Below are 15,202 nucleotides of genomic sequence, written 5' to 3'. Positions count from 1 at the left end.
GATAAAATGCTGACGAGTGAGCAGTGGAAGACAACCCAGTAATCCCTCATTTACCCACCATCACGGGGAAGTGTGTCCCACGCAAGTGACTCATAGCTAACTGAAGCTTTTCGGACTTCCTAAAATGTTCATGAACCAAGTTCCAGTCTCTGCTCTGCCGGTTAGATGTGGGGTTACTTCGGGGTTCTGAGGCGTGAGACAGGTAATGCTTTTTATTTTTTTTAAGATTTTATTTATTTGACAGCGAGAGAGGGAACACAAGCAGGGGGAGTGGGAGAGGGAGAAGCAGGCTTCCCGCAGAGCAGGGAGGCCCATGCGGGGCTCGATCCCAGGGCTCTGGGATCATGACCTGAGGTGAAGGCAGATGCTTAACGACTGAGCCACCCAGGCGCCCGACACTGACTTATTTTTACATTTATTTATTTTTGGGAGATTGCTGTGAAGATCAAAAGAGGTGAGCAAAAAAGTACCCTGCAAGTTAAGACATTTCTACACAAATGTTAAACATTTATTTTTAGGACATTTGTGCTTTATGATTGTAATAATTCTAAAGTAAACTATACTTTTTTTGCCTTCTTAGAGTTAAGAATTTCCAGGGCCGACCTGACGAACCTCCGCCACCGCGCGCGCACGCAGACTAACTCAGAGGCTACGCGCGCGCGGGCGGCCGCTGAGGGGTCGGCTGCTCCCGCCCGCTCTCCCCGCCCCCACCTCCGCTCTTCCGTCGCTCCGCCCCTTCCCCTGGCGCAGGCGCGGCTCCTCCGCGCTGGGCGCCTGTGGCAGACGCTTCCCTCCCTCCAGGTCCCCTCGCTGCCAGGGCTCGCTCGTAGGTACTACTGCCTCGAGTAAGCCGTGGGATGGGAAAAGCAAGCCCCAAACTAATGTCTGAATTAAAGAAAAGGGAATTCCAATAAGAAGCAATCTCCAGCAGCCCTCAGTTTGTTTCCTGAGATTAAGAATTCCTATCAGTGAGATCATATGGTACATGTCTTTCTCTGATCGACTTTATATAATAAAATTAAATTTAAAAAAAAGAGGCAATCTCAAGGGTCAAGTGTTTGAAATACAGGTATGTGTCCTTTTAAATAACCAAGAAGCATTATCACTGAAGATGATTATGATCCCAGTTGCCTTTTTAAAAGCACTGTTAACATTCTATTTAACTAAATAACCCAGTCTTTATATTTGAGGAAAAATAGTGGGAGTCTTCATTTCACTCTGGGGAGGTTGAGTCTGCGCAGTTCTCTGGTCTCTCCGAGTTTCGGACACCCCGCTCCAACTGCAGACAGCAACGGCCAGTTAGCACCTGGCAGGAGAAACCTTGACCAACTCACGCACAAGTATTTTTCAAATCAAGTGTTTTATTTCAAAAGACTTCATAGTAAGCTAAAAGCGAAAAGGAATGTGTGAACGTGAACAGACACATGAGAAACATGGGCGGTACTGGTGCACAGGCGCATGGCCCGCTGTGCGCGAGCGCTCCAGCGGAGCCTGAAGGCGGCCACAGATGCACAACACACTTCAGAAAAATTAAAACATTAGCTTTACGTTATTATAGCTCACTCTTGAAGTTTCTGGGCTAGAAAATGGAGAAGATTCCCAAGACCTATTCTCTTTCTCAAAGGAATCATCTTCTTGGAAGGCAAACTTCTGCTTAAGTGCATGGGATATCAAAGACACTGGATCCCAATGTGAATCTTGTCTTTTCCTCTTATGAATGGGTCTACCTCCAGGTGACCTATTAAAAAAAAAAAAAAAACTTTTTTGAATTAAAGGTTTGTGTAATTTACGCTCCTTGTTGACAAACGTACCAGAAATATAAGCATAATACTTTACAATCTAATTATTCTTCAAGAGGTTGAGTATTTTTGCCAAAGAACAAGGAATCTGGAAGGCACAATGAATTAGGAATCAGAAAACCAAGAAACCGTGTGAGTGGGGCTCCACCACAATCTTGTTGTGACCTGAGAGTATCAAATATCTCACTGTACTGAAGATCTTTTTTTTTTTTTTAAAGATTTTATTTTTATTTATTTGAGAGAGAGAGAATGAGAGACAGAGAGCAGGAGAGGGAGGAGGGTCAGAGGGAGAAGCAGACTCCCTGCCAAGCAGGGAGCCTGATGCGGGACTCGATCCCGGGACTCCAGGATCATGACCTGAGCCAAAGGCAGTCGCTTAACCAACTGAGCCACCCAGGTGCCCTGTACTGAAGATATTTATTTTTTTTTTTTAAGATTTTGTTTATTTGACAGAGAGAGACACAGCAAGAGAGGGAACACAGCAGGGGGAGTGGGAGAGGGAGAAGCAGGCTTCCCGCAGAGCAGGGAGCCCAGTGTGGGGCTCGATCCCTGGACCCTGGGATCACGACCCCAGCCGAAGGCAGACGCTTAACGACTGAGCCACCCAGGCGCCCCTGAAGATCTTTATTTAATTTATTTAATTTTCTAATTTTCCAGTGGAAAATTTAAAGAAATATTTAAGAACTTTTAAGGGGACTATCAAATTCATGAAAAGAAAACCATTAGGCCAATCGTTCATTCAGTCTTCACTTAATGCCTACTATTATACCAGGCTCCATTTTATGCTTTGAGGGTAGAGCCATATCCCCCATGGAACATTCTGGTGACAGGAAATCATCAATCAACAAGTGAGGTCACTGCAGATAGCAATGCATGCTATGAATAAAATTAAGTAGGTAATGTGACAGTGACTGGGACAACAGCACCTTAGATGAGATGACCAGGAAAAGCTTCTTTAAGGAGATGGCATCTCTATAAATGCCTCCGAGTCAGTGTTAGTGTGAACATCCAGTGGATGCATCAAGGAGGAGCTTGGCATGTGTGAGAAAAAAGAAAAACAGGTACAGCTGGAGTGCAGAGAGTGACATGGGAAGTAGGTCATGAGGTCAGAGACAGAAGCAAGGGCTGGATTCTGGGGGCACTTAGAGGACACAGCAAGGTGTCTGGATTATATTCTAAGCATGACGGAAAACCACCAAAGGGTTTTAAGCAGGGAATGGCCAGATCGAACTCCAAGTTTTATTTGTTTTATTTTTTTGTTTTTAAAGATTTTATTTTTAAGTAATCTCTACACTCAGCATGGGGATCGAACTTACAACCCCAAGATCAAGAGTCAAATGCTCCACCAACTGAGCCAGCCAAACACCCCTGGACTTCAATTTTTAAAGGATCACCCTGATTACTATATGGAGAAAAAATAAGGAGGCAAGAACGGAGAGAGACCAGTTAGGAAACTATTGCAGAAGTCCAAGCTAGAGATGGTGACTTAGATTGGGGGCAGCAGTTAGATCATGAGGGTACACACATTTGAGCTGTATGCTGACAGAAAGGAAATGGGAAGGAAAGGAAAAGGATGATTCTAGATCTCTGGACTGAACAGACAACTGGGTGATGGTGTTGCTATTTACTGAGATGCAAAAGACTTGGGGCAGAACAGGTTTTCAAGGTGGATGAAGTGGACAGGTAGGAAGGAAAAGTTCTGTTTTGGACATGTGAAGCCTGAGACACATGTGAGACAGGCAAATGATATCAGGCAGGCACGGGGTGCAGAGGAGAGAAATCAGGGATAGAAAAATAAATATGAAGGCCATTAGCATATCCCTGGTATACACAGCCATAGGACTCGGTGAGATCACCAAAGGAAACAATGTGGATATAGAAAGAAGGGGACTGAGGTCTGGGCCTTGCACATGCCAACATGGAGACACCAGGCCCAGAAGGAAGAGTAAGCAAAGGAATAAGGAATGGACAGTGAAGTAAGAGGAAAACCAACTGTGATTTCCTTGAAGCCAAAGGTAGAAAGTGTTCCCAGGAGGAGGGAACCACAGATCATATCAAATACTGCCATGATATCAGGTAGGAGGAACAATAAGAATTGACCATTGTATTTAGCAAGAGAGTCACTGGTGACCTTGATAAAGAGCAGTTTTCAGTGGAGTGATGGGGACAGAGACCATAGGACAGTGGGTAGAAGAAGGAAGTGAGAAATGCAAACAAACTATTGACAACAAGAATTTATACCAGAAAGAGGAGCAGAGAAACAATAATGCCAGGGACGTACGTGTTTTGAAGACAGGAAACACTCAGGTGTGAGGAGAATAAAGTAGAGAAGGAAAATTTGATGATGTAGAAGACAGAAGGGATAATTTTAAGTAAAATCCTTGAGATGAGAGAGAAGGGGAACCAGTAACCCAGGGGATAGCATGGACATGAACAATGACACTTCATTCACAGTAACAAGATAGAAGGCAGAGAACATGAACAGTGACTGTAAATGTAAAGATGGGGGAAGCCTCATCTGATTCTGCAGTAATGTATAATGCCAGGTTAGTTGTAGAAAACTGAGAGACTAGGGGTAGAGGGGAGAGTCTACTGCCTCCTTGCTGTGTCTCCAGTGATGGTAACAGTTGGAATCACCATCTGCCAGACTGGGCCCAGTGATACCAGTCAGCCCTCTTGCTGGAACAAGTGTGCCCATCTATCAACAACATTCTTCTCTGTACCAGGTGCCTCACACAAGGATCAAATCATAACCTGGTTAATAATGAAATGATGCAGGGGCTTTCCTAACACTATTATATAGAAAATATATTTATTTTCTCACAAAAAAACCTCATTGAGGGATTTCCAGATGAACATGGCAGATCTCTGTGAAATCCTACTAAAATGACAGTAAAGAAATGAAAAGGACGTATACCCACAAAGACAAAGAAATTATGAGAGAGTGGGTAAGAACAGCAACAAAACATTGAAATCTGGAAAGCTAATGAAAGCAAAGATGGTGGGGGATGAGCTGCCTTCCTGAAAACAGGGACTGAGGAAAAGTCTACATACTGAATGAAATGTAAACTCAAGACTGAGTCCACAAGTGCCCAGCATAAGAAATTAAAAAAGGAACTCTCCAGGGCATGGCATCATGAAATTTCCGAACACCAGGACTAAAGAGAAGATCTTAAATGCTTCGAGAATAAAGAAACAGGTTTCATACATGGTGCCAGGAATGAGAATGACATGAGCTTCTGAACAAGAACACTGGAAGCCAGAAATCAATGGAACGATGTCTTCAAAATTCTGCAGAAAAATGATTTTCTGCCACTATATACCCAGCCAAACTAGCAATGAACTGAGAATAAAATAGTAACATTTTCAGATATGCAAGGTCTTAAAATAATCTCCCTTTTTATAGATCCTTTCTCAGGAAGGTATGGGAAGATAGGACACCCCAGAAATGGGTGAGGCAACACAAGAGAGAGGGTAGAGAATGCCCATGATGATGGCCAAGGAAATCCTCAGCATGGCCACAATGCAGAAGGATTGCGGGAACCAGAGATTGGAACAGGACAGAGGCCTCCTACCAGGGAATTTATTTTAAAAAGAAAAAGAGAGGGCGCCTGGGTGGCTCAGTTGGTTAAGCGACTGCCTTCAGCTCAGGTCATGATCCTGGAGTTCCAGGATCGAGTCCCGCATCGGGCTCCCTGCTCGGCAGGGAGTCTGCTTCTCCCTCTGACCCTCCCCCCTCTCATGCTTTCTCTCTCTCAAATAAATAAATAAAATCTTTAAAAAATAAAAGAAAAGAAAAGAAAAAGAAAAAGAGAAAGAAACTCAGAGAGATATTAACTGCAATAGAAAATAAAATTATTCAACAAACAAAATGTAATCGTAGCATAGGAAATGGCTTACTTGTGAATGTTTACTGTTATAAGGATGTAAATTCTGATTACTGATTTAAGTAAAAACTAAGGATTTAATTATATTGGGAAGATGAAACAAGAGGTGTATCTGTGTGTATGTGTTAGAGGATAGGATGGCTGGGAGAACATGCACTCCTGAGTCTTAACAAAGGGAAATAAATACAGTTAAAGTATTAAGAAATAGCAAAAGAAGTATGTTGTTTCAAAAATACAGATAAGAGGGGCACCTGGGTGGCTCAGTTGGTTAAGCGTCTGCCTACAGTTCAGGTTATGATCCCAGAGTCCTGGGATTGAGCCACGCATCGGGCTCCCTGCTCTCCGGGAGAGCCTGCTTCTCCCTCTCCCTCTACCTGTTGCTCTGCCCACTTGTGCTCTCTCTCTCTCTCTCTCTCTGTCAAATAAATAAGTAAAATCTTAAAAACAATAAAATACAGATAAGACACTAGAAGAGTAAAAAAAAAATGGAAAATGATTTTTTCTGGGAGAGGTGTCCAGTTGGAGTAAAAAGGAATGAGAGAGAAGACTGGTCTGTGTGTACTTTGATAAATACAATAAATTATTAAAACATCATTAATAGAAATTGGTTCATTTCTCAAGTTATGATAACATACCGTTCAATAGCACGAAGCTTAACCTTATTCATGTCCTTTAGAACATCCAACATGTTTGGAACATCCTGGTTTTTTGAATGACTGTAATTGGTCTTACTATCACCTGGGTGCTGTTTTTTCATTTCATTTGCTGAATTATCTGAGTCACACATATTATTAGATGCTGGCTGTGTGAGAGAACATGCAGGCTGTGGAGAAAAAAGTTGAGGGGGCAGTGGAGGAGGAGGAGGAGGAGGAGGGAGGGGGTGGAGTGGGAAAAGCACTGAACTTGAAAATGGATCTGGTTGGGCGCTCAGTTCAGCAGTCCCTGGTGACGGTCTTTGTCCCACACTGCTAGGCTCGTCATTCAAGTCAAAGAAGCCTAAAAACAAAGTACTCTTTTGAAAAATCATGCAAAATTCTCTCCAACATAACACATAACACTAATTAGAACTGAAACAGGAACAATTTCTGTAATGTTACTAAAATAATGGTAGGGTGGCCAGGAAAAAGAAGCAATCCCATCTGCTTAGTAATTTTTGTAACAGTCAAACCAAAGAATAAATTTATTTTTAATCCAATTAGGATTGTCTGTGTAGGCCTTTAAAGGGAGGAAGGGTGAGAATGCATTTTAAAAAGAAAATAAAAAGTGCTTTTTCAGTAATTAACATACAATCTGAATGTCATCCTCTATTTTAAAAAAGCTAAAACATAATAAACAATTTGTAGTTAGAAACACTCAAACTGGTATATTCTCTTTATGATGACACTGTAGAAACAAACTATTTTCTAGGCAAGAGCCTAGGATGGGTACTGAGTACTTAATTTTCACAACAGATTTGCTCCCAAAAGACTGTGTTCTTAAGATGACTGCTAAAAAAAGAATATGTGTATATCTCACTTTAATTGCTATTATTTATTAATATGTATTATATATTTGTATATATTATAAATATACAATATGAACATTTCATGTATAATGAATTATACATGTGTGTATATGAATGTGTAGAGATACACGTATGTATTACGTGTGTGTGTTGTTTAAAACAAGTCACATCTCTAAACATTTAGAAAAAGATCATCTGGAACACATTATTCAACCTGAATTTGGTGGAACGATAGCAGCAATAACTTCAAGCTACAAATACATGCTCTTCTTTCAAATTAATACATCGTTCCTCATAAATTTGTGCTTTTCTGAAGAGGTAGAAAAGCTTCCTGAGAAAACAGGCTTTTTAATTCAAAAGCACAATCTTCAGCAGTATAGCTGGAACCAAAGCCATCCCCCTCACCACAAATGTGTCTTAACTTACTCTAAATAAACACCACGCATAGTAATTGCACATCCCCAACAGCCTAGATTTACTGAACGTCACTCACAGCTGCGCTCGCAACGGACACTATCATTGGGCAGCGCGCCCACCGAACTGCTAGCCCCGCCCCGTCGGACTGAAACAACCCCCCCCCCCCTTACCCGCATGCGCACTGGCTCTCGCTCTCGGTTCCTGCCTTCCCACGATCGCAGCAATCTGGGTACGGAGAAAAGTCAGCTCCTCTTCGAGGGCAGCTATCTTTTTAAATGCTGCTTCACCTACAGGCCCGTCACTTTTCATTCGTTTATTCTGTCTGACAGCAGGTGACAATGGATTCCAAACTGGTTGCAAAGAATGGAAAAATTCCATTTTCTCCTCTTCTTCATGTTTCCATATACTGTTTCTGTGGGTAGAAGGAAAAAGTGGACAATGACAGTGAGAGAGAGGGAGCGAGAAAGAGAAACGGAGGGAAATTTTCCAAGAGCAATAAATTCTTTCAGTTAAAGAGGAATAAAGACACAGAAACAAAAATTGGAGAAGCTCTCTTTATCCCGTGATTGTCTCTAGACTGACTAAGGACAAGCACAACATCTTGTGTAACTTTGTATTCTCAATATCTGGAACACAACCGCTATAGGTAACCATAAGTGGTAAGTGAATGAAGGAACAAATCTTGCTCTGAGACTGTAAAACAAAAATAATTATCCTGTAACTGTTCTACCTATTAGGTTTAAACACAGTACAAACTGATTTATTTAGAAATGAAGTTGATTTACTTAGAAATTCTACGTATTCTGAATATAAGGTATTGAAAGGCCTTATATTCAGTATTATGTTAGGGGTAAGTTTGTGGTATTCTAACTTTTTTTAAGTAGATAAACCAGTTTGATACATAATAAATTTAGCCGTAATATTTGAATAAATGACCCTTATTGTGCTGATAGCCTATATCTGAATATTACTAACACATAAGTTAGTCCTCTCAAGCAGTAACACATCCTAATTTTGAAATATATTTAACATCATTGCCTGGTACACAGTAAATGCTATATACCTTTTGGTTAAATATATAAATAAATATATAAAATATTTAGTGTAGGAAACAGCTTTCTCCTAAAAATGGACATACTGATTCTGACATCCTTTTAATATTACTCCTTCCTAAGCCTGCATTAAGAGAAATGGGAAATAAAAATGAGAGACACCTAGTCATCCTTATTAGGAAGATATTAGTAAGACGCACAGTAGTAGAGACAGACAAAAGGCTCAATTAGTATGATCAAACTTCAACACGTGCAAGAATTCAGATTACAGCCCATATCCCATTTTCCACAGTAAGTATATAAAATTACCGAAATCTGAGATAACTGGCTTCTTCATCATTTGCCACACACAAAGTATCAGCAAAAGATGGAACTACAGATCCACAGTTACCAGAGTCTACAGAGTTCAACAGCGGGATTAACTAAAGGAAAAAAAGGCAAAAAAAAAAAAAAAAAAAAAAAAAGTCAGAGCACTGCAGGGGTTGGGAGCAGGGGTAAAACACATGCATGCCTATGGAAATTACATAAATTAAAAATCCAGGAGTGAAAAGGAAAAAGAATGTTCAAAACCAAACATGCACCTGTTAGCAAGAAACAATACTGAGGAAAATGTTATTCTAAAGTCTAAACATGTAGCAGTATTCTCTACCCTGGTTAATGTCATCTATCATAAAACACAAACCAGAAGAATAAAATAAGCTATTCAGGTATTGCTTTGTACCTGCCCAACTCTGAATGTAATTACTTAAAGAAGTAAACACAAAAACATACAAGAAATGACTTGTTTCCAAGAATAAGCTAAAGGTTTTTGGCTTGCAGGAAACATTTCTTCTTCTTTTGTTCTACTCTGTCTCTAGTACCTAAGATTATTTTATACATAGTACTTAAACAATGCCTGTTGACTGACTTACCTCAAAATTAGGCCTGGGACAAGGTTCTAGAGGAAGAATTTTCCCAATAATACGAACAATACTCCGAGCTGATCCATAGTCTTTATTTTCTCTAATCTGCAAAACCTGTTTATACATAGAGTGTTGTTTTTAAAAAGTACTCTGTTAAAGCCTGTTTATATACTTTGAAGAAAAGCAGATGTAAATGCACTAACACTTATTTTGAAAAAGATAATACAGAATGGCATACCCAAAGTATTTTCTTCAAAGAATTAAACTTTAGTCATATATGAATAAAGGATGGGAGTTAACCTATATAATATTCCAGGAAGAAAGGTCTTTTAAGAAAGCACCACAAATTCATGTTTGTTCTATTTCTGATAATGGCAATATACCTTTGGGAACTTTATTCAGAAAAACTGCCTCCCCTCTTCCCAGCTAAACATATCTTTTGGCCCAATCAAAAATTGACAGTTTCAGTTTCTCAAGCATGAGGCAGTACAGAGTAAACTCCTGTAATTCCCTTTAAAGGTGAGATCCTTTTCAGGGGAATAAATTAATCTGGCACTAGATAATTTAAGAATTCTTTACTTAGAGTGCAATATATCTACTAGAAGTCAGTTCTTAAAAAGAGGATAGAAATGAAATGTGCTACTGTAATTCAAATACCACCTTGTCTTTTGCCTTTGGGCCTTCCAGACTGGTATAAACTATTCCCACAGGAACCTTCCCCAAAATATGACATAACATTTCTGCTCTTGGCAGAGATTTCAACACAAAGAAAGCACTTCCTCTCTTTAAAAAGCATTAAAACTTGGACTTTTCATTTTTCCTCAGATCCCATAACAAGGACAAATTTTATTACAAGCAGCAGATATAGGTAGCATCCTATCAGCATCTTCCTGGAAGTATCCAATAAGCAGATGGATATACAGTCCTAGAACTCAGGAAAAAACATCTGGGATTTAGATGGATTTGGGAATCATCAGCAGACAGAATACATGATAGGTAAAAATCGAAGCCATTTGACTAGTTGAGAAAAACTGGGGCTAGAGAGTAAGATCCGGAAGCCATTGGCACACAGAATGCCATCCCTCTGCTTTTAAGTCGTAAGGGTTCTGAACGTATCCAATCATATCCAAACACCTGACTCTAAGATTAAATACTAATTCCACCAACTAGCCTCACAATCTTCCATCAGTTCTGCTAGCTCAGTCTCCATAACGTCCTCCATGAATTCTGTATTCATTGTCCACTCACCCTTAAAGATTCTCTGCCACTTGGCCCTGTTCTGTTTATCCAACTGAATTACCCACTCACTATTCATTAACAAGGACATAAGCTCTTTTGGGTTAAGCGATTTTCCCCTTCGTTTCAAAGACAAGCCAATATTATCCTAACTGCCAAGCACTTACCCATGTGCCCAGAGGGCCTGGCTCTAACTCGAGCCCTGGAACCAGCTGTTTTCACCTCTCTTCTAATGCCAGATTCACATTCCTCTACACATTTGATTCTCTCTGCTCTCAGGAGCTTCCTAGGCTCTGAATTCCTAAACTAGTTCTAAGGAGTACCATACAATAGGACACCTAACTACATATAACTGTGTTTCATTTGCAGTTTTGTCTTTGCTCCATTAGATTGTGAAGTCTTTGCAGGCAAAGACAAGTTTGTGTTGCTTTTCAATCCTACAGCGTAGTAGTTCTCAACCATAGGTATACTAGAATCACCTCGGAAGGTGGTTTCCAAGAGAAATAAAACACAAACCACATATGTAAAATAAATTTTCTAGTAGCTACATCTGAAAAGGTAGAAAAAGGTGAAATAATTTTCTTAGTATATTTTATTTAACTCAATATGTATATATTATCATTTCAACATGTAATCAATATTTTTAAAATAATGGCATTATTTTATATTCTTCTTTTCATACTAAGTCTTCAAAATCCATTGTATATTTCACACCTATGGTAGATCTCAATTCAGACATTTCAAGTGCTTGAAGATGACATCTGGCCAGTGGCTACCATATATGTTGACTAGCACAGCCTGAAGTATACAGATCCTGGACCTATTAACACTAGAATTTCCTGAAGCCTGAGCAATTATATTTAAAGTGTTCTATAGATCACTCATATGCACACTCTTCCTAAGAACCACAGGCCTAGAGGTTTTGCTACAGTGAGGGCTACTCACTGTACATAAATAGCCACCCAACTCTTGGTTAACTTGGATGGTACCTTCATGTCTTACTCTGCAAGTTCCATCCTGACAAGCTCCTGTTCTCTCTCATCCCTTCACTGCCATTGACCATCTTCACCATTCTGATGCTTTCCCCTCCTTTTTCTATTCCTCATCCAGCACCCTCATTTTGACTTTACTGATGTGACTTTCCTACCAAGCAGAGAATTTCAATAGTTTCAGTGATATGCTGAATAAACTACCCCAACTACTCTTAGCTGGAGAAAAGAAACCACAAAACAACAATATTCAGAAAGACTACAAATCCACGCTGACTTCAGCTGAGTATTCTGCACAGGTATTCTGCAACCCCTTCAGAACATGTTCTGTTCTCTATCATGTTGCCCAAAGCAATCACCAATCTCTGAAATCTCCAATGCCACCATTTCTATTACCTGCCAGTAGCCTTGACTTTGCTCTTAACTGAGAAAACTGAGAACTCCATAGTGACATACCTCAATTTTCATTTCTCTCCATTCAAAACCTCTCCACCCTCTCTCACTTTTATCCTACTCGACTGTCCATCTTTTTTCCAAGGCTTATTTATTTATATTCCTTTTCCAACTACCTTCTCCAGGGCACTGCTCATTTCATTTGAATCTTTTTTCCTGTCTATGAGGTTCTTCCCCAATGCTTGCAAACATGAAATATCTCTAATATTGGAAAGAAAACAAAATTTCAATTTGATGGTCACTCTTGATCTCTTTTCACAAACTTTTCAAACGAAGGTGCCGATGCCATCTCCTTTCTTCAGTCATTCTTCAAAATACAAGGCAGCTGCCGCTCTCCACCTACAGAAACCCCTAAAGGCATCAATAATCTAATGATAAGCAAATCTTCAACTATTACTCAAGTTGCCATTATCTTTGATCCCACTATTTCTGAAATTCAAAATGCATCAATAATATCCAACAACTTCCATTGTGTCAAAATCCATGAATTCAAATATCAAAATAATACAGATAACCTCAAATCTGAATCTCTTTTTCCTACTTTTTTTTTTTTTTTAAGATTTTATTTATTTTTTTGACCAGAGAGATACAGCAAGAGAGGGAACACAAGCAGGGGGGGTGGGAGAGGGAGAAGCAGGCTTCCTGCTGAGCAGGGAGCCCGATGCGGGGCTCAATCCCAGGACCCTGGGATCATGACCTGAGCCGAAGGCAGACGCTTAACGACTGAGCCACCCAGGTACCCCTTTTTCCTACATTCTAGAACCATTTAACTATCTGCAGGATATTTGTATTTATATAATCAAACAGCACATCTGGCTCACCTTAGCTCCCTACTCAAACTAGTTCCCCATACTGAATTGCCCATTTATAATATTTATAATATAACAATTGCCTATTTATAATTTATAACCACTCTTCAACTTACTTTTGTTTAAAATCTTGAAAGTATCCTTGACTATTATTTTCTTCTAATTCACAACAAATAGCAACAATTTGCCCATTCTGTAAACTCAACTATTCTTTCTTATATTCAATCTTGTATTGTAGTCTGTATGTTTCTTATTCCTCATACTATATTTTAAGCATCATGAATACAAGAACCATGTATTGCTGCTCTGTATCACCTGCAGAACCAAGCATATTGTCTTAGATGTAGTAATGCTCCAGAAGTAGAGAAAATTGGATTTGCTTATAATTCTCAGACCCAAGTCATCCTCTCTCAAGATTTATGCTGAAGTTGAGCTATAACTTGCATTATATATCCAAATACCAAACTTAAGTTACCTTAAATAAAGCCACTAGCTAATTAAAAATATATTTTATCTATGAAAGTCATATCCATATTTTGCTGCATTTGCTTCTTTTGCTGGCATTTTACCTATCCCGTAAATAGGTTACTAATAATCTTATCCTTTTTTTTTTTTTTTTTTAAGTAAACGCTACCTCCAACGTGGGGCTCAGACTCACAACCTGGAGATCAAGAGTGGCATACTCTACCAACTAAGCCAGCAGGTGTCCCTAATCTTATCCCCTTTTTAACTCAAACTACCAAAGGAATACTATTGCAAACTCATCTTTGTTACACCTTAAAAGAAGTAACAATTTCACCTTAAATGTTTACATACAGATCATTTTCAAAATAAGACCCAACAACAAATACAACAGGTTCATTCAACTCCATTAAAAGACATTTACCTGGTCTATGGGAACACCAAAATATTCCAGCATTTCTCTTAAGATATTCAGTATGAGTGACATTGATGAAACAAATACATAAGCGAATTCAAGGAAACATGATCAGTTTCTTGATACCTTCAGGAAAAATAATTTAGAAAATATTACTCTTGACAAAAAAAAAACAAACAAAAAAACAAAAAACGAATGCACAAAACTGTATTAAGTAACCTGGAGAAATCCTTTCGTTTCACATTACACCATCAACTAATTTCTTTTGGCCAGCAGTATTTTGAAGGAAGTCAAAGAGAAAGAGAGGAATGGAGAAGTGGGGATGGGCTGGTAAAGGAAACTTCAATTTATCAGTTAAGTTGCATTAAAAGTTCATAGGATGTTTAAGTCTTCATTAATAAATATCAACCAACAATGGATTGGACACTTGGCAGGAAAGCCTTTAGGTTAGTTACGACAGCGAAGTCTCCGCTCTCCTGAAAGCTCTGGGCTGAGGAGATGGATGAGTTCAGATCACCCTTGAAAGAAAGTAGGCAGAGCGCCGACACAAGGCTTTAGCAAATGAACAGCAGCTTTCTCACAAACGAATCGGGGTACCATCCATCCTCCTCATTTTAAAGATAAGGAATATGAACTCCAGATATACGACGTGAGGTAGTCACCCAACTAGTGAGTAACAGACCGAGACTAGCGCCCTGTCGTGTCACTCGCTTTGGCCGCAAGCCTCCTCAGAGGCTCTCCTAACCCAGCATGGTCGCCTTGCTCACCCTCCTCCGAAGTCGAGCCTCCGAGCAACCACCGGAACATCAAGCTGCCTCGAATCCGCAGTCTGCGAAGCTCGTAGTGCACACGTCCTGGTACAGGAGCGCTCGGACGTCCACCCGTATTGGCCCGCGCACCTCAGTTTGCAGGCCACAGACAGTAACGACGCCTCCCACCGACCCGGGGCTGGGCACTGGAACCCCCTCGCTCAGCCCGGGTACCTCCGCAGGAGGCGCACTCCCATCTCGCCTCTCCCCCCAACCTTGCAGCTCGCCCCCAGGACTGGCGCAACTTCCGCGTTCCTGGACGAAAATCAAATTCCGCGGGCCAAGCCCGTGCCCGATCTCATTGGACAAGGCTAAAGACCGCTGCTTGTGATTGGCTGCGGAATGACGTCGTTAGTTACGGTTATTTGGAGCGCCAACTGGGATTTTCCCTCCTTCTTCTTCTAGAGGGCGGACCTCCCGCGAGGCAGCCAATAGAAGCCTATAGACAGCTGGTGGGCGGGGCGGGGC

The 15,202-nt window shown here is 40.4% G+C and overlaps 1 protein-coding gene across 1 annotated transcript; it reads right to left on the bottom strand.

Moving 5' to 3' along the window:
- Positions 1 to 1,341: 1,341 nt before the first annotated feature.
- MTFR2 (mitochondrial fission regulator 2) lies at positions 1,342 to 15,093 on the bottom strand. The gene is made up of 7 exons (XM_036097475.2): positions 14,693 to 15,093; positions 13,935 to 14,051; positions 9,571 to 9,675; positions 8,969 to 9,081; positions 7,778 to 8,019; positions 6,322 to 6,682; positions 1,342 to 1,738 (listed from the first exon to the last, which is right to left on the bottom strand). The coding sequence occupies exons 2-7, from the start codon at positions 13,995 to 13,997 to the stop codon at positions 1,531 to 1,533; spliced, it is 1,092 nt and encodes a 363-aa protein (XP_035953368.2). The 5' UTR covers positions 13,998 to 14,051; positions 14,693 to 15,093; the 3' UTR covers positions 1,342 to 1,530.
- Positions 15,094 to 15,202: the final 109 nt, after the last annotated feature.

Source organism: Halichoerus grypus, chromosome 9, assembly GCF_964656455.1.
Source record: "Halichoerus grypus chromosome 9, mHalGry1.hap1.1, whole genome shotgun sequence".
NCBI lineage: Eukaryota > Metazoa > Chordata > Mammalia > Carnivora > Phocidae > Halichoerus > Halichoerus grypus.
This window is presented reverse-complemented; position numbering and strand designations above follow the sequence as displayed.